Raw genomic sequence first — 25,170 nt, forward strand, 5'->3', positions numbered from 1 at the left:
CCTCTCCATATGCTCCCTGCCAACAGACTGGGATAACTTGGGAATTAACTCTTAGCCTCCTGCTAATCAAAAACACCTGGACTAATTGGGACAAAACTCCCCCCAAAAACGAAAACACGATGCCAACGTATACTGTAATAGTGAGCAACGGGTGGCATTCATTTTAATAGTTGACTCTTTAAGCCGTATAGGCCATTTTAAAGCATAGTCAAAAGCATGGATTTGTGCTTTGTCCAGTCTGGCTTAAAATAGCATCTAAATGGCTCGGCATCCACTGCTCGCCGCCACGCTATACGTTGGTATCCCATTTTCTGCGACACCTGTGACAGAAGCACTAAACTGAGTGTGACCCTAGCTCAGTGTATGCTAACCAGGGTGCCTCCAGCTGTTGCAAAACTACAATTCCTAGCATGCCCAGACAGCCTTTGGCTGTCTGGGCATGCTGGGAATTGTAGTTTTGCAACAGCTGGAGGCACCCTGGTTTGGAAATACTGGCTTAGCTTAGTATAAATGTACTATAAAAGTTATAAAAAATAAATAAAAGTGCCCACACATCTACTTTATATATTGATTCATTTCATGATTTTTAAAGTAAACATCATTATATATATATATATATATATATATATATATATATATATATATATATATAATGATTTTACATTAGTCATAATATTTTGGAGTAATTTCAAGTAACTTATTTTTTTAGATTATTTTTGGTTCCAAACTAAGGTCGCTTACCGTGGAGGACGCGGCCAGATCCTTCCACTCTCTTCTGTCCCTGTGCGATGAACTGCAGGTTCTCGACCACTGAGAGAATATTTAACCCTTGTGTTGGTCCCGCCTGTTGAAATTGGACTCCAGTCTCTCTATAAACAATATACAGCTGCTCCGCAACCTCTGACCTATTATTGAGCATTTTCTTCTGGATCTACAATTATTAAGCAGTTACATAAGTGATGTGCAAACTTTTAGGTAGAAGGAAAGTAAAAGAGTAACTCCGCTTTGTTTTGTATCTTACATAGAATACTGAGCTACCGCTCGGTTTATACTGCAGAGCTGCATTCACAGTTCTGCTCATTGGTTAGAATTAGAGATGAGCGAACTTACAGTAAATTTGATTCGTCACGAACTTCTCGGCTCGGCAGTTGATGTCTTATCCTGCATAAATGAGTTCAGCTTTCAGGTGCTCCCGTGGGCTGGAAAAGGTGGATACAGTCCTAGGAGACTCTTTGCTAGGATTGTATCCCCCTTTTCCAGCCCACCGGAGCACCTGAAAGCTGAACTAATTTATGCAGGCAAAGTCATCAACTGCCGAGCCGAGAAGTTTGTGACGAATCGAATTTACTGTAAGTTCGCTCATCTCTAGTTACAATACTTATTCCCAGTTCAGAGGATAGGGGATCATTTTCACATCACCGGGGATCTGATCGCTGGGGCCCACAGCCTTAGAGGGAGATTTATCAAGACCCGTGTAGATGAAGAGTGGTGCAGTTGCCCATAGCAACCAATCAGATTGCTTCTTTCATTTTCCAGAGGCCTTATTATAAATAAAAGCATCGATCTGATTGGTTGCTATGGGCAACTGCATCTCTATTCCTCTACACAGATTATGATAAATCTCCTCCTTAGTTTTGAATGGAACGGCGAGTTGCGCACGTGTTGCCGTTCCATTCATTGTCTATAGAGCTGCTGGGGAAACAATACAGCCAAGAACAGCATTCAACTATCACTAGCAGCATTTTAAAGGGGTACTCCGGTGAAAACCTTTTTTCTTTTAAATCAACTGGTGGCAGAAAGTTAAACATATTTGTAAATTACTTCTATTAAAAAAATCTTAATCCTTCCAGTACTTATTAGCTGCTGAATGCTACAGAGGAAATTCCTTTCTTTTTGGAACACTGATGACATCACGAGCACAGTGCTCTCTGCTGACATCTCTGTCCATTTTAGCAACCATGCATAGCAGATGTATGCTAAGGGCAGCATGGTGGCTAAGTGGTTAGCGCTGCTGCCTTGCAGTGCTGGGGACTTGGGTTCAAATCCTACTAATAAATAAATAAATAATAAATCTTCCCAATAAATAAAGAGTTATTATTATAATAACATCAGCAGAGAGAACTGTGCTCCTGATGTCATCAGAGAGCATTCCAAAATGAAAAGAATTTCCTCTGTAGTATTCAGCAGCTAATAAGTACAGGAAGGATTAAGATTTTTTAATAGAAGTAATTTACAAATATGTTTAACTTTCTGCCACCAGTTGATTTAAAAGAAAAAAGGTTTTCACCGGAGTACCCCTTTAAGAAAAGTGTGCAGTCCCATCGGTCGGAGGCCCTATTATCTGATACATCTCCCCTATCCCATAAAAAAGTAATGGGGGAGATTTATCAAAACCTGTGCAGAGGAAAAGTTGCCCAGTTGCCCATAGCAACCAATCAGATTGTTTCTTTAATTTTTAACAAGGCCTCTGCAAAATGAAAGAAGCAATCTGATTGGTTGCTATGGGCAACTTTTCCTTTGCACAGGTTTTGATAAATCTCTCCCAATGTGCTTTAAATTTCAGCTGAATTTCCAGTGGAATTCTTCCACAGATTTCTGCATAGAAAATCCGCCATGTGAACATAGCCTAAGTGTGGTATTAAAAAAAAATAATTATGGGGGAGATTGATCAAAACCTGTCCAGAGGAAAAGTTGCTGAGTTTCCCATAGCAACCAATCAGATCGCTTCTTTCATTTTTGAAAAGGCCTCTGGAAAATGAAAGAAGCGATCTGATTGGTTACTATGGACAACTCAGCAACTTTTGCTTTGGGACCTAGAACACTGCAAAAAAATGTAAAAAAAAAGTGTTAATAAAGGACATTTAACCCCTTCCCTAATAAAAGTTTGAATCACCCCCCTTTTCCCATAAAAAAAATAAAACAGTGTAAAAAAAAATAAAAATAAACATATGTGGTATCGCCGCCTGCGTCAATGTCCGAACTATAAAAATATTTCATTAATTAAACCGTACGGTCAATGGCGTACGCTCAAAAAAATTCCAAAGTCAAAAAAAGCGCATTTTTGGTCACTTTTTATACCATTAAAAAATGAATAAAAAGTGATCAAAAAGTCCGATCAAAACAAAAATCATACCGATAAAAACTTCAGATCACGGCGCAAAAAATGAGTCCTCATACCGCCCTGTACGTGGAAAAATAAAAAAGTTATAGGGGTCAGAAGATGACATTTTTAAACGTATAAATTTTCCTGCATGTAGTTATGATTTTTTCCAGAAGTGCGACAAAATCAAACCTATAAAAGTAGGGTATCATTTTAACCGTATGGACCTACAGAATAATGATAAGGTGTAATTTTATCGAAATATGCACTGCGTAGAAACGGAAGCCCCCAAAAGTTACAAAATGGTGTTTTTTCTTCGATTTTGTCGCACAATGATTTTTTTTTCCATTTCGCCGTGCATTTTTTGGTAAAATGACTAATGTCACTGCAAAGTAGAATTGGCGGTGCAAAAAATAAGCCATAATATGGATTTTTAGGTGGAAAATTTAAAGGGTTATGATTTTTAAAAGGTAAGGAGGAAAAAACGAAAGTGCAAAAACGGAAAAACCCTGAGTCCTTAAGGGTTAAGTTTTCCCTGAGTTTTGTGAATCTTAGTCAGTATTTACATTATGCCTGTATATCAGTCCTGTTTGAACTTATTGGATCCTGGATCTCCTAGGATTGAATCCTGTGCTAATCCATCTATCTAGGAGTATGTTGGAGTCTGTGCCCATGTTTCATGTATTTTTATTCATTTCCTCCTTGGCTGGTATCCGTTCCACACTGTTGAGTGTGCCGCTAGCAAGGAGTCCATTTGGAGTTATTATTGCTGTCCACTCCTTTTATGGAGTAGGGTGTCTAGTGTGAATTGTGCTCCTGTTATTCTGTCCTGTTTTAGTTCATTATATCCTGCCTTCCTGTATTATCTGTTTGTTGCTTTGTAGCATACCTGTTATGTTCCTGACTTGTTCCCCAACATGTAAATATCTATTTGTTTTGTTTGACTTTATGCCCAGTCACTTTAGCTCAGTATAGGGACTGTCTTTGTGGTTGTCGATCCGTAGCATAGGGTGGATGGGCAATAGGAAGGGCCAACGGTTTTAGAGACAGTTGGGGTTCACTAATTCCATGCCCCCCCCTTCCATGACAGGTTTTTTTCTTTCTTTCTTTTGTGGTATCCCAGCACCAAATGCTGTCCTGGGGGCTAAAGATTGCCTTGGGCATCCCTGCTTTCTCTGTGTTGGGCCCACTGCTCCATAGTGTAAATTATTAAATTAGTGTCATTACTGTAAATTAAATTGTTCCCCAGACAATGCTAAGCAATAAAGTTCTATAATGCTATTGTTTTTTTTTGTATCCTTTTCCTTACTGTATTTGATCCGAACTTGTTTCCTGACCCCTTACCTCCTGCTGTTCTTAACCTCTCTCTGGACTTGTGTCTGACTTTTCCTTGTCCCTGACCTATATTATCCACCCTGACCAGTTGCCTTACCTGTGACCGTGAATGAACTCTGCACTCCCAATTCTTCGTCTTTTTCATGACTCCTCTCTGTCTGACCACTTGGTGCTTCACACTGGTGTCCCATGGACTCTAAGGTCAGCTGCCATTGATGTAGAAACAAACAACAAGTGAATCCAACAGGTGCAGTTTAAAAATGTCTTACTTTATTTATAGTGTCTATGCATTACAAAAAAAAAAAATGCTTAGCAGTCGGAACACCAGCGCTTTTCTGGTGCCTGGGCACCCGTCATCATTGCCTAGGCACTGCCATTGATGCCAGGGTCATTTCTAGAGGTAGTGACTTGGTGTTCCCTTGCAGCAAGGGCCAAATCCTTGTAGAGGAAGTGGAGAGTAAAAACCTGGGGGTCACTAGGACAATGCCCTTTTGGGTTGCCCAAAGTTAATCTGGTTAGATGGCACAGGGTGGTCACACCCACTGTTTCTTATATAAAACATATTTAACATTGTTTAATATACTGAATTCAGGCTCTGATTAATAGGATTATGGAAATAAGTGTAATGGATAATAACATATTGTAAGTAGCTTCCAGAAAATCTGGACAAAATTGGATGAATACATGGAGGTCCGAAATTCCACCTAATTGAAACTTTGGGGGCCGCGCAGGTACATTATCTTGTCTATTCTATCTGGTTTTCTCTTTCAAAGCTTTTTTCTCATCTACTTCTACTTACCTCTTCTTCTTTTTCCTTTATTATTAGGTGGCCAAGCACTTAAAACATGAATGACCGAGCATAAGGATGTAATCCTACTACACTCTACCCTGTGCTAGGTATAATAACCAAAAGGAGAGAGAGTCCCAATGCAATGCAAAAATAATAACAAAGAAATCCATCAATATAAAGTTAAAGAATACATACAAACAATAAGTAACAACTGATTCTTAATTTTTAACCATTGTTCCCAGTACATGACTAATTCTTAGTAAAACCGACAAAAACAAAACAATGTGTTTCACCTTTGGAATAAAATAGCCTCTAAATGTGAAGTGTGGTTGAGCAGATGTCATGTGAGGTTAAGGCGATCTAATAACATTTTCAATCTCGCAATGTACTTTTTCTACAAAAAAAAAAAAAGAAACTATATAAAAAGTAGGAGTTATAATTTAGTAAAGTGGAAATAATAGTGGTAATAGTAATAATAATGTAAGGTAAAACATTGACTATAATAACTGCAAAGCATTCAGAAAATAGATTAAGACGGAGACTGTGCTGCACAATTATGGGGCATCTGTAGTGCCCATGACTGTACCACAAACTATTACATAGTAGCATACAGATGTATCCAATAATTATCCCTCCTGTGCCCGGAAAGTGAAGAAGCAATGGCTTATTACAAGCTGTGAAAAAAATATTCCCATTTTGAGGTGAAACAGGATTTTTGAGGTGCCCAAAAGTGACAGAACAGATGCGGAGCACTCTCTTTTTCTTTTCTACAATTATATATATATATATATATATATATATAAATGAAGAAAGCAAACTCCAGCTCGGCTCAGGTAAGTGCGGCTTTATTCACATCAACGAGGCAACAGATACAGAGAGGAAGTGACGCGTTTCGGCCAGGTGCTGGCCTTAGTCGTACGTGGTACGTAGTGGTACGACTAAGGCCAGCACCTGGCTGAAACGCATCACTTCCTCTCTGTACCTGTTGCCTCGTTGATGTGAATAAAGCCGCACTTACCTGAGCCGAGCTGGAGTTTGCTTTCTTCATTTCCATTGTTCTGGGTGAGGTCCACACCCTCTCCTTGCTTGGGATCCAGACCAGGGATAGAGCCGGAAACTTTCTCTACTTTCACATATATATACATATATATATATATATATATATATATATATATATATATATATATATATGGCTCCTAGTCCTATCTGTGTTACCGTGTTGGTCACTTATTGTCCCTCAGAGATCTTCACCTAACATATGCTATCTCTAAAAGGACTGCTGAAGCTATGTGCATGGGCTTTTATACTGGCTGTAACCCCATAAACTGCCTTCAGATTGGCTAGAAGACATGTTTGAAAGGAATTATGGAATTATTTTTGGTTATGTTATCCTTGTTCTTTCTGCCATGTGGCTGATGTTATTTTATTAGGTTCTGCCAAACTGAACAGCCTGCCGCTCGAGTTCTAGCTGCACCAAACTTTTAGCAATGTTCTTATCGAATTCAGGTTCTACAGGTGCAGTTCACTCATCTCTAACAGGTATGAGATAGATAGTTGAGGCATAGATAAATGTGAATACTGTACCTCTTGTTGTTTAGCAAGGAAGGCATCCATAAGGTTCCTCTGATTGTTGACGTCCAGCTCTTTCTCTTTCCTTGTTAATGTGTCTCTTACAAAATTCTGCATCTCTTTGTGATTGTTCAAAAGGTAGCCAGCCGACCAGCCAGGGAAAACTGTTGTACAGCTTAATGGACTAGAAATGATAGTATGAAGGAATATACAACAATAAAAGGTTTAAAATGCAAAAAGGATCCCAGTTTTAGTCTAAAAGATGTCCAGGCCTTGTTTCATAGAAAATAAACCCTGGGCAATACGGTTAGCTGAGTACACCTTTTGCTTTTTAATGTCAGTTTTATGGTCATTTCAAAGTTCCTGCTGGTCTAGGGTATTGAAAGTCATTGGAACGTCCCTGGGGGTCTATAATAGTGAATGGGTTAATTTTGCATTTCCTGGTGGACTAGGGCAAATACTTATTTTCCCAAATACTTGTATTCTCAATAAAAAGATCATTCTGGATCATCTTTTCTTAGAACAATTGCATTATTTTGTTATCTCTTCTGGAAATGTATGAACAAAAAGATAGATGGCAGCTACCATTCCCTTTGTCAATAGGGTATTTACCTTAACTACATAGTCTGACACTATCAGCAATGATTGTACAGGGTCGATGAGGAAGAGAACACCCTACTAACAAATGGTAACACCTATTGGTCAATTTATTATATTTCCACTTAAAATAATCGAGGAGCTGCAAAATGTGGATTTCTAAGAAGAGTTTCTCCAACATTGTCAGTCACTTTCAGTAGATTTCCCTTGAACCAGTTGCAACTTGTATATAGGGAATCTGTCACCAACCATGATCCAGGAATCCAGACCAAATTATTAGCCAAACTTCCTATTGCAAAAAGAAGACACAGTTCAAACAATTAAAGCTTCAATTGTAGTTGTCCAGCTTGCACAAACAAAATGAGGAAAATTATTCTTCTGATGCTGACTCCCGTATCTCCAAAATTGCTGTTGAGCTCCACTCCCTGGACATGCATAGATATGACTTGCAGCTCCTTATATAGTTTTTTCAGATGATCAGGATTTAAATGGGAAAATAATATATATATATATATATATATATATATATATATATCAATAATAAGCAGCACATCAAGTAAAAAAAAAGTCCCAGGGGTGCACGCCAATTGGATCTCGGTGCTCCGATCCCACTTTAGATAGAGATGATAATAGGCAGCACACCAAAATTAGTGCAAAAGAAAGTGTTCTTTATTCCATATACGAGACAAAGTTTCAGCGATCTCTCATCGCCATTTTGAAAATGGCGAAGAGAGATCACTGAAACGTTATCTCGCATATGGAATAAAGAACACTTTCTTTTGCACTAATTTTGGTGTGCTGCCTATTATCATCTCTATCTCTCTCTCTCTCTCTCTCTCTCTCTCTCTCTCTCTCTCTCTCTCTCTCTCTCTCTCTCTCTCTCTCTCTATATATATATATATATATATTATTATAATTTTTTTAATTTTTTTGTTTTATGTAGCTACTGCTACATAAATGTTTCCCTTTGGTTGAATCCACATGGGTCAGAACTGCAGAAAAATTTACCTGCAGATTTGCAGCCAAGTCACTCATTATGTTGTGAATTGGTGATTGATTTTAAAGGGGTACTCCGGTGCTTAAACATCTTATCCCCTATCCAAAGAATAGGGGATAAGATGCCTGATCGTGGGAGTCCCGCCGCAGGGGACCCCCGGGATCATGCACGCGGCACCCCGTTTGTAATCAGTGCCCAGAGCGTGTTCGCTCCGGGTCTGATTATGATCGACTGCAGGGCGGGCGGCGTTTGACGCCATGCCTCCGCCCCCATGTGACGTCACGCTCCGCCCCTATATGCAAGCCTACGGGAGGGGGCGTGATAGCTATCATGCCCCCTCCTGTTGGCTTGCATTGAGGGGCAGAGCGTGACGTCACACGGGGGTGGAGGTGTGATGTCACACGCCGCCGGCCCTGCGGTCGCCGGTAATCAGTCCTGGAGCGAACACGCTCCGGGCACTGATTACAAACGGGGTGCCGCGTGCATGATCCCGGGGGTCCCCAGCAGCGGGACTCCCGCGATCAGGCATCTTGTCCCCTATCCTTTGGATAGGGGATAAGATGTTTAAGCACCGGAGTACCCCTTTAAGGCAAGACAAGATGCTTTGCGTTATGTTATAAACTTCTTTTACTGAACTCTGCAGCAAATAGATATTGTAAATATTAAAGAAAAAAATTTAACATGTAAGGTGTATATAAACATATTGGCCCTCATTTACTATTCTAAACCCGACCTCTTTTGTCGGGTTTTTTTGTCGCATCTTTGTCTGCGCCATGTCGCAGACATTGTGTGCCAGTCTGCGACAGGATGCGACATTTTTTTCCGACAGACTCGATGTGGATTCTCCCAAACCCGAAAAAGGGGCGTAACCCGACATTTCTGAGCTTTCCCACATATTTATAAAGATTTCCAACCCGAATTTGTTGAATTGTTGTGGATTTTTTCCCGACAGCTCAGAGGAGTTGGAAACCAAAACCAACAAAACCCACGTGTGACAAACAAGATGCAACATAATAATAAATATCAGGGGAAAAAAGCAATCGGGTTAGAAAGCAACATAGGCCCTCATTTACTAAGAAAATCAGGTTGTAAGTCTATGTTGCTTTCTTACCCGACTGCTTTTTTCCCCTGGTATTTATTATTATGTCGCATCCTGTTTGTCGCACTGGGTTTTGTTGGTTTTGGTTTCCAACTCCTCTGAGCTGTCGGGAAAAAATCCACAACAATTCAACAAATTCGAGTTGGAAACCTTAATAAATATGTGGGAAAGCTCAGAAATGTCGGGTTACGCCCCTTTTTCGGGTTTGGGAGAATCCACATCAGGTCCGTCGGGAAAAAATGTTGCATCGTGTCACAGACTGGCGCACGATGTCTGCGACATGGCGCAGACAAAGCTGCGCCAAAAAAACCCGACAAAAGAGGTCAGGTTTGGAATAGTAAATGAGGGCCATAGACTTACAACCCGATTTTCTTAGTAAATGAGGGCCATAGTCTAGGGTGAAACCTAGTGTGATATCCATAGCAGCAACCAATCAGGTAACAGTATAGGTGATATCAGTAACTGATGAACAGGTAACTTCCTTCTTCTTTGCTGCTCAGCAGAGTGTCTAGATGAGTACAGTTTTTCTCTCATATAAACCATTATTTATATATTAATGAATCTATATATATATATATATATATATATATATATATATATATTATTTTATATTTATTTATGAATTAATCCCCTTATTAAATCATATTTATTTACATTTATTTACAATTATATTTAATTTAATTAAATTTTTCTTCTTATTTATATTTCTCCTCCCTTATTGCGAATTTATCCCTTTCTTTTTGGCAAGATTTTTCCTCTATGATCATATCTATTAGTGAAATATTGTCCTATTTCACTATTCTGATTCATCCAATCCTATTCTGACTTACCCGTCTCTTTCCAGCTCTCCCCGACTTTTTTCTTCTTTATTTTCTTTCTATATCCCTATCTCTTTTCCAGCGTCATTAAATGCCATCTTCTCATCTCGAGCGCTCGTCTGCTGCGCTCGCGATATCTCTGACAGTGAGGTGATCTCCTGTCAGCTCTTTGCGGGCTTCAGACATTCACCTCAGAGTGTCAAAAGCCGGCGGACGCATTGCACTGTTACTGTGTTACATATCCTTCTACCAATATCTTCTGTCTCACATTTTTAAGTGTTATTTTCAATTTCTTAGCCTGTACTGCCACCCGGTGGCTATATATGTTTATATATATTTTATTTCCCTTAACTATTTTACACAGTATCTTATACTATCTTCCTACAGTATTCCCATATTATTTAAGGTTTGTCATGACAAGTTTATAGACCTCTTAGGACTCCTCACTAAAATCCTTGACTTGGCAGAGGAGGCCACTAATTCTAATACCTTAATTGACACAGCAACCCTCAGAGGCTGGGCTCAACGAGCCATTTGCCTTTTCGGAAACGCTAACTCTTTCCTACGAAACGAAAACGATCAATTTTGATTAAAATTGATCCTCAATTAACCAATTTAGCCACCGCAGAACCCCCTAACTCTACTAAGGGAATGCTATTCGGGGAAGACTTAAATAAAAGAAAGAATTAAATAAATATGTTGGCTTATTTTCATCCTTGAGCAAAGCTCAGGATTCTATGAAAAGAGTCTTTACACAGAAAATTTTTAGGAAGGCCGGAAGAGGAAGGAGCCGCTTTTCCGGCCGCTCCTCACAACCCAGATATCAGTTCAGAGGCTCCTTCCCCCATTCTCAAACAAAATTTGCAGGACCCTCCTCCATACCCCCTACCTTTTTTCCATACAGGGGCAGATTGTGGCGCGCACGAGGACAAAGAGGGTACCCCCGCTCCAGACCTCCATTAGATAAGTCTAACTTGGTCTTCTTCCCCACACATTCCATTAGGAGGCAGACTCCAAAATTTTTCCCAAAATTGGAAGATGATCACATCCTATTCATTGATTCTAAATACAGTCAATGGTTATTAGATAGAATTGTCTCCCCTCCTGTCCAACTCTATCTACCTCACCCAATACAATTTTCCCTAATAGACATAAATTTGATAAATCAAGAAATCAAGGAACTCATTTCCAAAAAGGCGATTATTCCTGTTCCTATCCATTCTCCAGGATTCTTAAGCAACCTATTCCTGGTAAAAAAAAGAAGGATGGAGGTCACAGACCAGTAATCAATTTGAGAAACCTAAACAACCTTGGGGTTTACCGACAATTCAAAATGGAGGGCATACAGCTATTGAGAGACATTCTTTTAAAACACGACTGGCTAATAAAAATAGACCTAAAAGACGCATACCTAACAATCCCAATTCACCCTTCATCTTAAACCTTCTTTCAATTTCACTGGAACGGTCAAAAATGGCAATTCCCATGTCTCCCATTTGGCCTCTCATCAGCACCTTGTTGCTTTACAAAACTACTGAAACCAGTAGTGGCCTCTCTCCGAAGTCGCGGGTTCCTACTTATAATTTACCTCGACGACATTCTTCTTATGGCCCAATCAAGAGACTTACTTTTAATCAACATGGATTGGACATTATCTCTCCTAACTTACTTGGGTTCATCATCAACTTCAAGAAATCCATTCTGATTCCGTCTCAAGAACTAGAATTTCTGGGCTTGATGATCAATACTCAATTGACCACTTTGAGCCTTCCTACCCAGAAAGTAAAAAATCATTCGGAAGGAGATTCTTCAAATTCTCTGCAAAGATCTAATATCTTTACGGATGATAGCTTGAGTTATGGGTCTACTTTCAGCTAGTGTTTAGCGGCATAGGCCATATTCGAATTCGCGAATATTCGTGAATATATGGACGAATATTCGTCATATATTCGCGAATATTCGTAATATTCTCGTTTTATTTTCGCATATTCGCAAATTTGCGTATGCGAAAATTATCATATGCGAAAATTAACATATACAAAAATTAGCATAAGTGAAAATTCGCATGTGCGAAAATTAGCATATGCTAATTTTCGCATATGCGAAAATGTGCACACCAGTCTCACACAGTAGTATTAGAGCCTTCTTTACACCACACAAGCTGGAAGCAGAGAGGGGTGATCACTGTGATGTGTACTGTGGAAAAAAAAACGAAAGAAAAACGAATATTACGATTACGAATAAATTACGAATATATAGTGCTATATTTGCGAATATTCACGAATTCGCGAATATGCGATATTCGTGAATAAAATTTGCATTGCGAATATTCGCGAGCAACACTACTTTCAGCTTCTATTCAGGCCATATTTCCCGCTCCTCTGCACTACAGAGCCCTCCAACGTTTGAAGATTCGCCATCTCAGGGTCGGTTATTCCATTGAAATTCCCCTCTCTTCAGAAGCCAAAGAAGAACTTCTTTGGTGGCTCGACCACATAGAATCCTGGAATGGGAAAGCAATCTTTCACCCAAATCCAGACATTGTTATAGAATCAGATGCGAGCCTTTCCGGATGGGGCGCTCATTGCGGTTCCCTTTCCACCGTAGGGAAATGGTCTCCATCATAATCTCATCTTCACATAAATTGCCTAGAATTACTAGCGGGATTATTTGCCTTAAAGAGTTTTGCAAAAAATTCCTCCCACTGTTGTATCCTCCTTCGCATGAACAACAACTCCGCTGTACAATACATCAATCATTTGGGAGGTAGGAATTCCAAACTTCTTGCAGACTTTGTCAAAGAATTTTTTGCATTTCTATCTAAACAGGAATATTGTCCTGAAAGACGAATACCTTCCAGGAATTTCCAATTCTATAGCAGATTGGTACTCTGGTTATCTAACAGAAACATCACCTTCCAACCTTTCAATCAATCAACCAACTATGGGGTCCTCTACATTTAGACCTCTTTGCTTCTCGACTCAACTGTTAACTCCCTCTTTTTCTCATCTGGTGTCCAAATCCAGAAGCTTTGGGTGTGGATGCCTTCCTTCAATTCTGGCCACAGAAGACTCTACACGCTTTTCCACCTTTCAATCTTATTCCATGGGTTCTTTTTCAGATTTCAATTCAGAAATCCACTATGGTTCTCATAACCCCACTATGGCCAACTCAACCTCGGTTTCTCCAAATCTTACACCTCCTTATAGATCTGCCACGCCTTCTTCTTTCTGTTCCGAATCTTCTTCTAGATCCTCTGGGGAATTATCATTCTTTAATTCTATCCAACCAATTACCTCTAGTCGCTTGGTTGATCTCAGGTCAAAAATAATTGACCATCAATTTTCTAAATCAACTTAAGACATCCTTTCAGATTATACAAAAAAAGGAAGGTTGCAGCAGCACACTTGGTCAAAAAATGGAGGCTCTTAGCGCACTTTTTGATCAAAACATGTCCCCCCATCCACCACACGGAGGTGGCCTCATTTCGGATAGGTCCCTAACATATATTATGAGTCTAAAACTCATAACACTCACCTCTGCTGTGCATATAGCCTCCTACTGGGTGATATGCTGGATCCATTATCAATTTAAAATACCTCCTGTGAAAAAGGGGAGGGGTGCACGGCTACAGAGGGTGCCATTCCCCCTAAGTTGCACAAAACAAAACAAACAAAAAAACACACAAATAACCAGCACAACTACCTGATACACAGGTGCACGCTGCTGTGGCAAATACAGAGTATACAAAAAAAGGAAGGTTGCATGTATCTGAAAGGAATGTATCCTTTCAGATACATGGGCCCCGGGTACCAAATCAGCTTACCGATCAGCCTGGGGACTTTGGCTTCTTTGGTGCGATCAATGGGATTTGGATCCCTTACAAGCACCTATATCTCATATCTTAAACTTCCTCTCAGCCTCTTTTTGATGCTGGTAAGGCCTATAGGACCATTTATTTCTATCATTCTGCTATTTCCTCAAAACACTTTCCTATCGGTAAACATTCTTTAGTTTACCAATTACTTAAAGGCATTCGTTTCCGTAGACCTCCTTTACCTAAATATACTTCCACTTGGAACGTAAATATTATTTTAGATATCTTCAATAGCAGAAGAGGTATGAAAAGAATCGCACTCACCACGAAGGAGGTCCCAGAAGTAATAACTTTAATTCATAAAGCAGGATGAAGCAGCAAACATAGGAATAAGCAATTCCAGACTAGCGGGGAAAAAGAGCAGCCGCTCTCAGGACACAGGGGCACACAGGGGCAGTGGCAACTAGTTTCACATCAGCCAACGCTTCCCCTGCGTCCTGAGAGCGGCTGCTCTCTCTCCCCGCTTGTCTGAAATTGCTTATTCCTATGTTTGCTGCTTCATCCTGCTTTATGGATTAAAGTTATTACTTCTGGCACCTCCTTCGTGGTGAGTGCGATTCTTTTCATGCCTCTTCTGCTATTGAAGTTACCTTTGTTGTTCGTTTGCACATGTCGTGCTGAAGCCGCACCTCCACCCACTATCCCTCCTGTCAGCAGCAGGTGTCCGATAATCAGACTTTCGCTTTTGAGACCATATTTACTCAGCAGTGCCTGGTAGCATTCTTTTTCTGCTTGTACACTTGTGGATTATTTTAGAGATGTTTATTTCCTGGGATGATAATGATTTATTATCATTGAAATTTCGCTCTTTCAAACTTACTAATCTCTATTCTTTATTTCAGTCAAACATTTTTCAGATGTCAGATCTCTTGGCATTTCTCGCAGACAATTTACTCCCCTAAGAGTTGTTTTTTCTGTCTATCGTCGTACTAAAACAAACCTTCACTCCATTTTCTATCCTTCTTTCCCACACCACAAAAAACTCTATGTGGTTCGTTGCCTTCGTTCTTATGAATCCAGAACAGAATCTTTCAGGATTCCTTCTTCCTCACAATTATTAATTTCCTTCTGCAAACCTCACGCTCCTGTCTCTTCACCTACTTTTGCTAGATGTGTTAGACAAACCATGCATCTAGCTGGCATTGATATCTCTAAATTTGGTGCCCATTCTACCAGGGGTGCTGTTTCCACCAAACTTTTTCAATCAGGGGCATCACTTTCAGACCTATTGAAAGCAGCTAATTGGTCTTCTGATTCTACTTTTGAAACCTTTTATTTTAGACCAGAATCTCATGTTTCTTTGCTATTGTTATAACCTCACATTTTATCTATTCTATATTGTCAATTAAATGTTATATTTATATGACTAGCTTTAAACTAGCATAATACAAAGTGTCTTGTCTTGCCTTAAAATTGGGAATTTTCCTATCATAGATGACGGAAAATTTAGATTTTAATAAATACAAGAAGTGAGTATTATCCCTCCCTGAACCCATCCCTGTAATTATTTATTTTTTCTTTACAGTTCAACAATGATCATCTCCTCTCAACTCCCTCTACCAATCCTTTATCGATGGGATGTCATGCATTATCTTCTCTCCACTTTTCTCATAAGTTCTTATCTACGGTTATTTAGTTCCGGTTGATCCTTTTCATCTGATATTTCATCGCAAAGAAGAAGGAAGTTACATGTTCGTCAGTTACTGATATCACTTATACTGTTACCTAATGGGTTGCTGCTACGGACATCACACTAGGCTGCACCCTAGGCTATATGTTTTTATATACATCTTACATGTTAAAAATATTTTCTTTACTACTTACAATATCTATTTGCTGCTGAGTTCAGTAAAAGAAGTTTATAGTATAATACTCGCGTCTTGTCTTAATTAAAATCTAAATTTTCCATCACCTAGGATAGGAAAATTCCCAATTTTTACCACATTCTATGTATAGAGGGAACTCCACTGTGAATTTACAATAAATTCAACATGCTAGTTGCTAGTTGTTTTCTACAAATCTGCATAAAAAATATTCTGAGACGGGGGCGTGGCCTGGAACGCTCGAGATGAGACGCAGGGACTGAGAGCTCCTGCCTGACCGCTGCCTTAGGAGCCAGATCTACTGCTATGGGAGGCAGATCCCATAAAAAAAAAGAAAAGGAATCGCCCTCAAGCACCCTGTGACGACCTTAAACCCATCACCGCTTACTTTCATCCCCGGGACCCTACAATCCCAGACCCGCGGCCTACCTCTCCTTCCTCGCCGCAGCCTGCGCCCGCTGCCAGGGACCCACGTAGCTGTGCTTCCGGCCCCGACAGTGAGAGCGTGCGTCCGGAGACCTTGCGCTCAGTGATAATGGCGACCACCTCATCCTCCTCACAGCCGGTGTCGCCAGGAACTCCAGCGTCTCTGACATCCTCCACCCTGCAAGCGCTACCACAGCGCAGGGGAGACCGAGACCGGAGCACTGCGCTCCTAAAGACAACGGGGAGCGAGGCCTCCTCCCTGGTCACTGATATGGCTGGTGGGAGTAGAGGCTCCCCCACGACGCTGGAGGGGACATCTAAAGGAGGGACAGGTATATCCTCACTGAAGGTACACCTTAACCAATTGCCCCCTCCGTCCAGCTCCATTACTCACCCGGATATGGACACCAGCTTTCCCCAAACTGAACATCAGCATCCCACCTGCGGCTCTGCATCTCCTCATGCAGGTACAGTAGACACAGCATGCCCCAGTCTCATGCCCCCTTCTGCTGACTTAAAGGGGGGAAATGGACACTCTAATACTCCAACACAAGTACCTACAATAAAGAGGTCCCATAATGCAGCACCTCGTTCTCAACCAACTGTGCCCACCATCCCTAGGGTTCACACACAGACCAATGACTTTAATGCGCATCATCCCTCACAACCAGAACAGGGTCCCCCAGCCCTTAATGTTGTTGATTGGACTGATGATATGGACTCGGATATATCACACTCTGAGGACGACTCACATGACTCTGCAGGGGAAAGTGACACACCCGAATACTGGGGAGCGAGTCCTCCTGCCAAAAAAAGACTGTTTAAAACCCCGCTGAAAACGCCACCAACCGCAACTGCGACATGTGACTATTCCTCGTTGGAAGAAACCCTAATTGACAAGGGCCATAATCTGAGGAGCACCCGAATTATTGACCGCTCACCTCACATGACCTCTCCCAGAGTGGATACCGCACTGACGACACCTGAAATGGCCTCTAACACTCTTAAGAATCATCCTGAACTACAGGCACTACTTGCTTTATTACCAACTAAATCTGATATCCAAGCTATGGCGACTGAACTGCGCCTAGCATGGAAGAAGGACTTGAGACCGGTACAGAAAGAAGTTACCCAATTAAAGGAGAGGGTGCAGTCTCTGAAAGAGTTCCGTGCTTCTTCTAAATCTCAGTTACAGTCACTACAGGAAGCCACTAAAAACCTGTCCTTACACCAGATGGCGGGAATAGACCACCTTGATGACTTAGACAACCGAAACCGTTGCAACAATATTAGAGTCAAGGGTCTGCCCGAGACTGTCCAACCGCAAGATATCCCAGCTACACTGCAAAAGATCTTTAACAAAATACTACAAAGACCTTTGGATACTACAATTGAACTAGACAGGGCCCACAGAGCTCTTAGAGCAAAAAACCCGGATCCAACTAAGCCAAGAGATATCATCTGTAGGGTGCATCACTTCATCCTAAAAGAAAAGATAATGAAGAAAGCTAGACCTCTCAAGCATCTCACCTATAATGGTCACAACATCTCACTGTTTCCAGATTTGTCTCTCCGAACCCTTAGATTACGAGCCTCACTGAAACCTCTGCTGCAAGTTCTCAATAATGCACAAATCTCCTATAGATGGGGCTTTCCGTTCTCCCTGATTGCTAAGCACGGGACTACTACTGCGACACTGAGACACCCTGTGGACCTACGCAATTTCTTGTTCACATTTCGACTACCTCAGATCCACCTACCGGATTGGGACAGACTTTTTCAACTTACCTCATTCCCACCGCAGACGCAACCCTCCTTGAGACGCAACGCATCTCCTCAGTCGAATGCCAGATGCCCCTGCAATCGACACCGATGAGACACAAGACCTGAACACAGAGCGGTCGATAGCTTCTCCCTGGCCCACCCATCCTGGGCTACCAACTGAAGTCTATCTACCCTGATGAATCAAACACTTGATGTCCTACAGCGGGGACCCTGTTGTATTTTATTTGACTTTGTTTGTTTTGTCCCTGCCTGATATATGGACGCTAGTGTAATCATTCTCAACCTCCCGCTGTTGTTATCTGTTTTGTAGCTATCTTATCGTTGAAATCCTCACTCAGCGGGTGTTACGCCGAGCGCTCCGGGTCCCCGCTCCTCCCCGGAGCGCTCGCTTCACTCTCGCTACCGCAGCGCTCCGGGCAGCTCCACTGACCCGGTGCGCTGCGATACCGTCTCCAGCCGGGATGCGATTCGCGATGCGGGTGGCGGCCGCTCGCGATGCGCGTCCCGGCTCCCGTACCTGACTCGCTCTCCGTCTGTCCTGTCCCGGCGCGCGCGGCCCCGCTCCCTAGGGCGCGCGCGCGCCGGGTCTCTGCGATTTAAAGGGCCACTGCGCCGCTGATTGGCGCAGTGGTTCCAATTAGTGTGTTCACCTGTGCACTCCCTATTTATACCTCACTTCCCCTTCACTCCCTCGCCGGATCTTGTTGCCATTGTGCCAGTGAAAGCGTTTCCTTGTGTGTTCCTAGCCTGTGTTCCAGACCTCCTGCCATTGCCCCTGACTACGATCCTTGCTGCCTGCCCCGACCTTCTGCTACGTCCGACCTTGCTTCTGTCTACTCCCTTGTACCGCGCCTATCTTCAGCAGCCAGAGAGGTTGAGCCGTTGCTAGTGGATACGACCTGGTCACTACCGCCGCAGCAAGACCATCCCGCTTTGCGGCGGGCTCTGGTGAAAACCAGTAGTGACTTAGAACCGGTCCACTAGCACGGTCCACGCCAATCCCTCTCTGGCACAGAGGATCCACCTCCTGCCAGCCGGCATCGTGACAGCGGGACTGGTATTTCAGTGGTTCATACTTGTACCCTTATACAGTCATTGTCACAGTACTAATTTCTGCCTCCCATATGCCTTTACCATTTGAGGACGCCTCTAAGGTGTCCTCTTAGTAGCCCATAGCTCCACTTCCTTATGACATGGGCACTTTGGACCACTCTGGAGTGCCTGCCTTTTACTGTCCAAGCGGTCAAGGTTTGACCCTCTTTAGTTCCACCTGAGGCCTCACTCTGGAGTACCTTTCACGTTACCCCATTAGCGTTACTATTGGACTGGTTCCAATACTTCCACTGGCCCTTATGGCCCTATCTCTCAGACCCCGTGTATTCATTCCCTTATGGATACTTTTCCTGCTCTACCCTATGTTTTCACCTTACTTACCCTCTTTCTTTACTTCTTCTTCTCCCTACAGGACCAAGTGTCTTCACCACATCGTGCGACAACCACGCGATCTGGACTGCTGGACGCCCCTCTCCTCTATGGGTAAGCGGAGTTCAACACATCTATCTGACCATGTCAACTGACTTGAAAGTAGTTTCCCTAAACATACAAGGGTTTAATACACCTGAGAAGAGAGCCCAAGTGCTCTACTCTTTACATAGACAAAGGGTTCATGTCACACTACTACAGGAGACACACTTTAAGACTGGACATGTTCCAAAGTTGAATACTCAATACTATCATAATTGGCTCCATAGTACTAACCCAGACTCCCGTACGAAAGGAACATCAATAGCATTTCACAAATCCCTCCCAATAAAAAATAATATCCTCCATGATTGACCCTGACGCACGGTACATATTTGCTAAACTGTGATATACTAGGACAGAAATACACATTGGCAAATATATACGCCCCGAACAGGAACCAAGTCGCCTTCCTGATCAAAATTCTGGATGAGCTATCCACGTTCGCGTCGGGCCCGATATTACTAGGTGGAGATTTTAATCTGTCCCTCTTCCCTCAAACAGACACCTCTACTGGAAAGTCAGTTATCTCTCACAACAAACTTAGAGCCCTGAGGAAAAAACTACACTCCCTTCAACTCAGTGACGCATGGAGGGCCTTGCATCCTCAGGAGAAAGATTTTACTTTCTTTTCCCACGCTAGGAACACATACAGTAGAATTGACTATGTTTTCTGCCCACACCATCTCCTTAGCTCTGTCTCCGGAGTTTTGATTGGTACGATGACGCTGTCGGACCACGCACCAGTGTTTTGCTCGTTCGTTTTGCCCTCCTTCACCAAGCCTCATGCCACGTGGCGACTCAACGAGACCCTCCTGTTAGACGAACCGTGTCTCCACGACCTTAAAGTTGCCATTTCAGACTTTGAGGCGGACCACGTTTCTGACGAGACGTCCCCGACTAATCGATGGGAAACATTGAAATGTGTCTTACGTGGTATCCTCATGAGACATGGGGCGCGGCTGAAGAGAGAGGCTGCTGCGAAATTCCTGGCGCTGTCGTCACAGTTGCAGACTCTTGAGCTATTGCACAAACGTACCCAACAAGATTTGGTCTATAGGGACCTCATTAAAACTCGCACCGAGTTACTCTCGCTCATGAATACCAAATACAGACAATACAAACAGATGATCAGGAAAACATTTTTATGAATGGGGTAACAAGGCTGGTAAACTCCTAGCCAGAGCTCTCAAACTTAAAAAGACATCCCTCTTTGTCCCAGCTATTAAATCACACAACGATATCCCATCATACCTGACTTCGGACATCCTAGACTCCTTTCGACAATACTATCATACGTTGTATAATCTTCCCAAACAAAACGCATCCCAGATGACTTTTAATCAAATGCCTTCTCTACAACAATTCATCTCTGACACAGCTTTGCCCAACTTACCAGGAGAGGCGATACAAGAAATGGAGACGCCCTTTTCGCAGGGAGAACTGTTATCAGCTATTAAGAGTTTGCCCTCGGGAAAGAGCCCAGGCCCTGATGGGTATACGGCCAAATTTTACAAAGTTCTCCAGGCGGAAATTGCTCCTTCGTTATTGGCAGCCTTCAATAATATTTCAGCTTCTCCCCCTCCTCCTACCTCCTTTTTGAGGGCTTTTATAACTGTGATCCCTAAAGAGGGAAAGGATCCCCTTCTTTGTCCAAGTTATAGACCAATCTCCCTATTGAACACAGACACCAAGTTATTTGCTAAATTAATCACCAATAGACTGTCCCCCTTCATGGGATCCCTAGTCCACCCGGACCAAGTTGGTTTTATCCAAGGCAGAGAAGCTAGAGATAACACCCTACGTACGTTCTCCATAATCCACCATGCACACAAAAGGAAATCTCCCATCTTTCTGTTTTCACTAGATGCGGAGAAGGCTTTTGACCGGGTGGACTGGGAGTTCATGAGGGCCACCCTGTCCCAGATAGGCAAAGGCTCCGTCATGCTTTCACACATAATGGCCCTCTATACATACCCACAGGCACAGATAAGGGTCAATGGTCGCTTATCCACACCGCTTGACATACGAAATGGCACAAGACAGGGATGTCCACTGTCTCCCTTGTTGTATGTCCTCTGTATGGAACATCTCTTAATTGCAATCCGACAAAACCCGGATATCAAGGGACTGTCCCTGCCTTTGGGCCATAGTAAGTGTGCAGCGTTTGCGGACGACTTGTTGCTTTATTTATCCTCACCACACACCTCACTCCCATCCTTGTTAGCCACGATACAGCAATTTTCATTTTTCAGCAACTATAAATTGAACATGGCTAAATGCGAGGCCCTAAATATTACACTACACCAGACAACAGTACAACACCTTAAGGACAACTACCCGTTTAAATGGCAACCCCAATCTCTTAAATACTTAGGTATACAGGTCCCTGCTGCACTCTCGGACATATATCAAAGTAATTTCCCCCCACTGCTACAAACACTTAAATCTGACCTATCTAAATGGGAAAGGAAAGACTTTTCCTGGCTGGGCAGGATTAATATTCTTAAAATGAATATCCTCCCCCGCATCTTGTACTTATTTACTATCACTCCTGTTATTCTCCCCCGAACTTTCCTCAAAGAACTGACTTCCTTACAGTCCAGGTTTGTCTGGGCGCAAAAACACCCTAGAATTGCGAGACACATCCTCATCAGACGAAAGAACGAGGGGGGTCTGGCACTGCCCGATCTCCAATCTTATTACCTAGCGGCCACGATGACTCGCGTTCTGGACTGTTTCCATCACCCTGTAGACAAACAATGGATTTGATTGGAACAGGATGCCCTAGGATTCGATCCGAGGACGTTACTATGGTGCCAAAAAGCCCCCCTTTCACCACCTAGAATCAGTCACTTACCCCCAATCGTAGCTTCTATTTACGTTTCCCTTAAAACTTACACCGCTAAAACCCCCATATTCACCAGGGATGGGCCCCTAACTCCGCTGTTCCACAATCCAGCATTCCCCCCAGCTCAATATACTGGCGATTATCTCTCACACAGCGACAAGACTTATACCACGTTTCAATCTCTCCTCTCTGCCAATGATATAAGACCCCTCTCAGACATTCTGGAAGGGAAACCACCCACCACTATTCAACATCTCCAATACGCTCAACTGAAACACTTTTATAAGATGTCCCGTAACACCTTGAAACTACATCGACCGTTGTCAGACTTTGAGCAACTATGCATAGCCGGACGGCCCGTTCAACACACGGTGAGCGCCCTCTACCCGCTACTGCTGGCATCGTCCATCAAAACACCCTTGTCTTATAGGGTTAGCTGGGAGAAAGATGTGGCACATTCCTTCTCCGACTCTAACTGGTCTCAAGCACTCCACAACTGTCACAAAACATCTATCTCCTGTAAGGCACAAGAAACAAACTACAAAATCCTAACTAGATGGTAGAGAGTCCCGGCGCTTCTGGCCAGCATGTATCCGGGGGCCTCAGATGTGTGTTGGAGGTGTCGTCAGGCAAAGGGTGACATGACCCATATTTGGCTCACATGCCCTAAACTCACGGCCTTCTGGTCTAGAGTGATAGACATTAACCACTGCGTGACGATGGTGACCCTCCGGCGCACACCTGATGTTATGTTACTCTCGATCTTTGAAGACCAGTTACCCAGGCCCACCCAGAGGTTGATTTCCTATATGCTGCTAGCAGCAAGATCAGTGATACCGCGGCTATGGAAATCACCTGTCCCCCCTACTGTCTCTAATTGGCTCTCAGAAGTGTCAAAAATTCATAAAATGGAAGAACTACTAGCAGACAACCCGAAACGACTCACGAAATATAGCGCCATCTGGTTGCCATGGCTGACCTTCATGGCCTCGTCAGAATATGACACCCTACACCTTGAACACTACACTACACACATTGTGTCCCCCACGAACCCCTAGCTGTACCTTTATCCCTATGCCCTCCAGATGGGCGAGTCCAGCGACATCCAGATCACTTGGTAAGTAGAACTCTTTTGACACTTGGTCCCTTGCTGTTTGTAATGAGCCACTACCTTCCTCGTCCTCATCCTGCTTTCTTCCCCTCTCCTCCTCCTCTCCTCTCTCTTCCTCTCCTCTTCTTCTTCCAAATTCTCGCCCAGTCTTCGCCTCTCCCATAGATATGTACAGAGGGGGCATATTTCGACCAGCTTACACTCTGGGAGCAAAACCTCATCACTGCAACAGAGCGGGGAGCAAGCTGTGGCACCGTATGGGAGATTGTGGGGTCCCAGCGGTTGGACCCCCCCCCGTGATCAGACACTTATCCTGTGGAAATGGGATGGTATTTTCTCCTGGACATCTTCTTTAATAACTTTATTGAGAGTATGCCAAGGCGTATCAATGTTTGTGTCTGACGCTCTTTCTTGACACTGAATAAACAGAGATGTTTTGAATATTTTTTCCATTTATTTATCTGTTACATATCATTGACATGTCTATAAATCCTGTGATTTCCAGAATTTCCCCACTCCCTTATAAAAGTTATGTACATGACGACTCCGCCCTCGTATGATGTCATGCCCCGTCCCCACTATGCAAGTCTATGGGAGGGGGCGTGACTGCCGTTACGCCCCCTCCCATAGTCTTGCATAGCCGGGGCGGGGCGTGACATCACACGGAGGCGGAGTCGTGGCTTCACGATACTCCGACCCCATGGTCGTCACACAGCCGATTCTGAGCTAGCAGCGCGGCGTGCAGCTCCCCCGAGGTGGGTGCTGAATGCAAAATTGCGGGGGACCCCAGTGGCTGGGCCCTCGCGGTCAGACATCTTATCCCCTATCCTTTAAATAGGCCAGAGTACCCCTTTAAAATTATGGAATTGCAATTTCATGGTTGAGGATGGTATATACATTTCTTATATGTCCCTTATCAATTTTATAAAGATATCCTATAAACCAAACAGTGAAAAAAATACAATTGTGGAATTATTTTCTCTATGCCCACAAGTTCACCCACCTTCCAAAAAAAAAAAAAGGAAGTTAATCATACATTTTATGTATTCCAAAGTGGTTATAGAAAAAAAAAAGGGGTATTGTCCTGCAAAAAAAAAAGCCATCATCTGGCTACATACAAAGATAAACTTTACGGCTGGAGAAATGAGAAAACATAAAACCAATTGTTTCCATAAAATGTGTTCTTATTATGCAAAAGTATTAAAACAAAAAAACATAAACATATTTGTATGTCCTGTGAAATGATACTATTGGGAAAAAATACAACTCATCCGGCATGTTACTGGTATAGGTGGCTATGATTTAAAAAACAGTCCCACTCAATATAGCTTGTTTTTGACATTTACACCAAGACCAAGCACAGTCTGTATAGTCAGCATTCTGTATATATTCGTAGTGAAAGAACTAGCTTCACCTTCTTATATCAGTTTAACTGGTTCTGTCTCTTACAAAGGAAACTCACCTCACCTTT

The 25,170-nt window shown here is 42.6% G+C and overlaps 2 protein-coding genes across 9 annotated transcripts in view; one reads left to right on the forward strand and one right to left on the reverse strand.

Annotated features, from left to right (window-relative positions):
• LOC130361219 (cytochrome P450 2B4-like) overlaps positions 1–4,595 on the reverse strand; it is a 45,251-nt gene extending 40,656 nt beyond the window's left edge. Inside the window, exons 1-2 of one of the 3 annotated variants that reach the window (XM_056563952.1) lie at positions 4,533–4,595; positions 742–931 (exon numbers count right to left, since the gene is read on the reverse strand). In XM_056563952.1, coding sequence (XP_056419927.1) covers positions 742–931; positions 4,533–4,580 — 238 coding nt within the window. In that variant the 5' untranslated portion in view covers positions 4,581–4,595. Of the gene's footprint in view, positions 1–741; positions 932–1,021; positions 1,130–2,675; positions 2,700–4,532 lie in introns of those variants that run through there. The other 2 variants (XM_056563950.1, XM_056563953.1) reach the window with 2 other exon arrangements.
• LOC130361225 (serine/threonine-protein kinase SBK1-like) overlaps positions 1–25,170 on the forward strand; it is a 613,716-nt gene that overhangs the window by 423,687 nt on the left and 164,859 nt on the right. The gene's annotated exons all lie outside the window — the stretch shown is intronic.

This window comes from Hyla sarda, chromosome 3 (genome assembly GCF_029499605.1).
Source record: "Hyla sarda isolate aHylSar1 chromosome 3, aHylSar1.hap1, whole genome shotgun sequence".
In the NCBI taxonomy this organism is placed as follows: Eukaryota; Metazoa; Chordata; class Amphibia; order Anura; family Hylidae; genus Hyla; species Hyla sarda.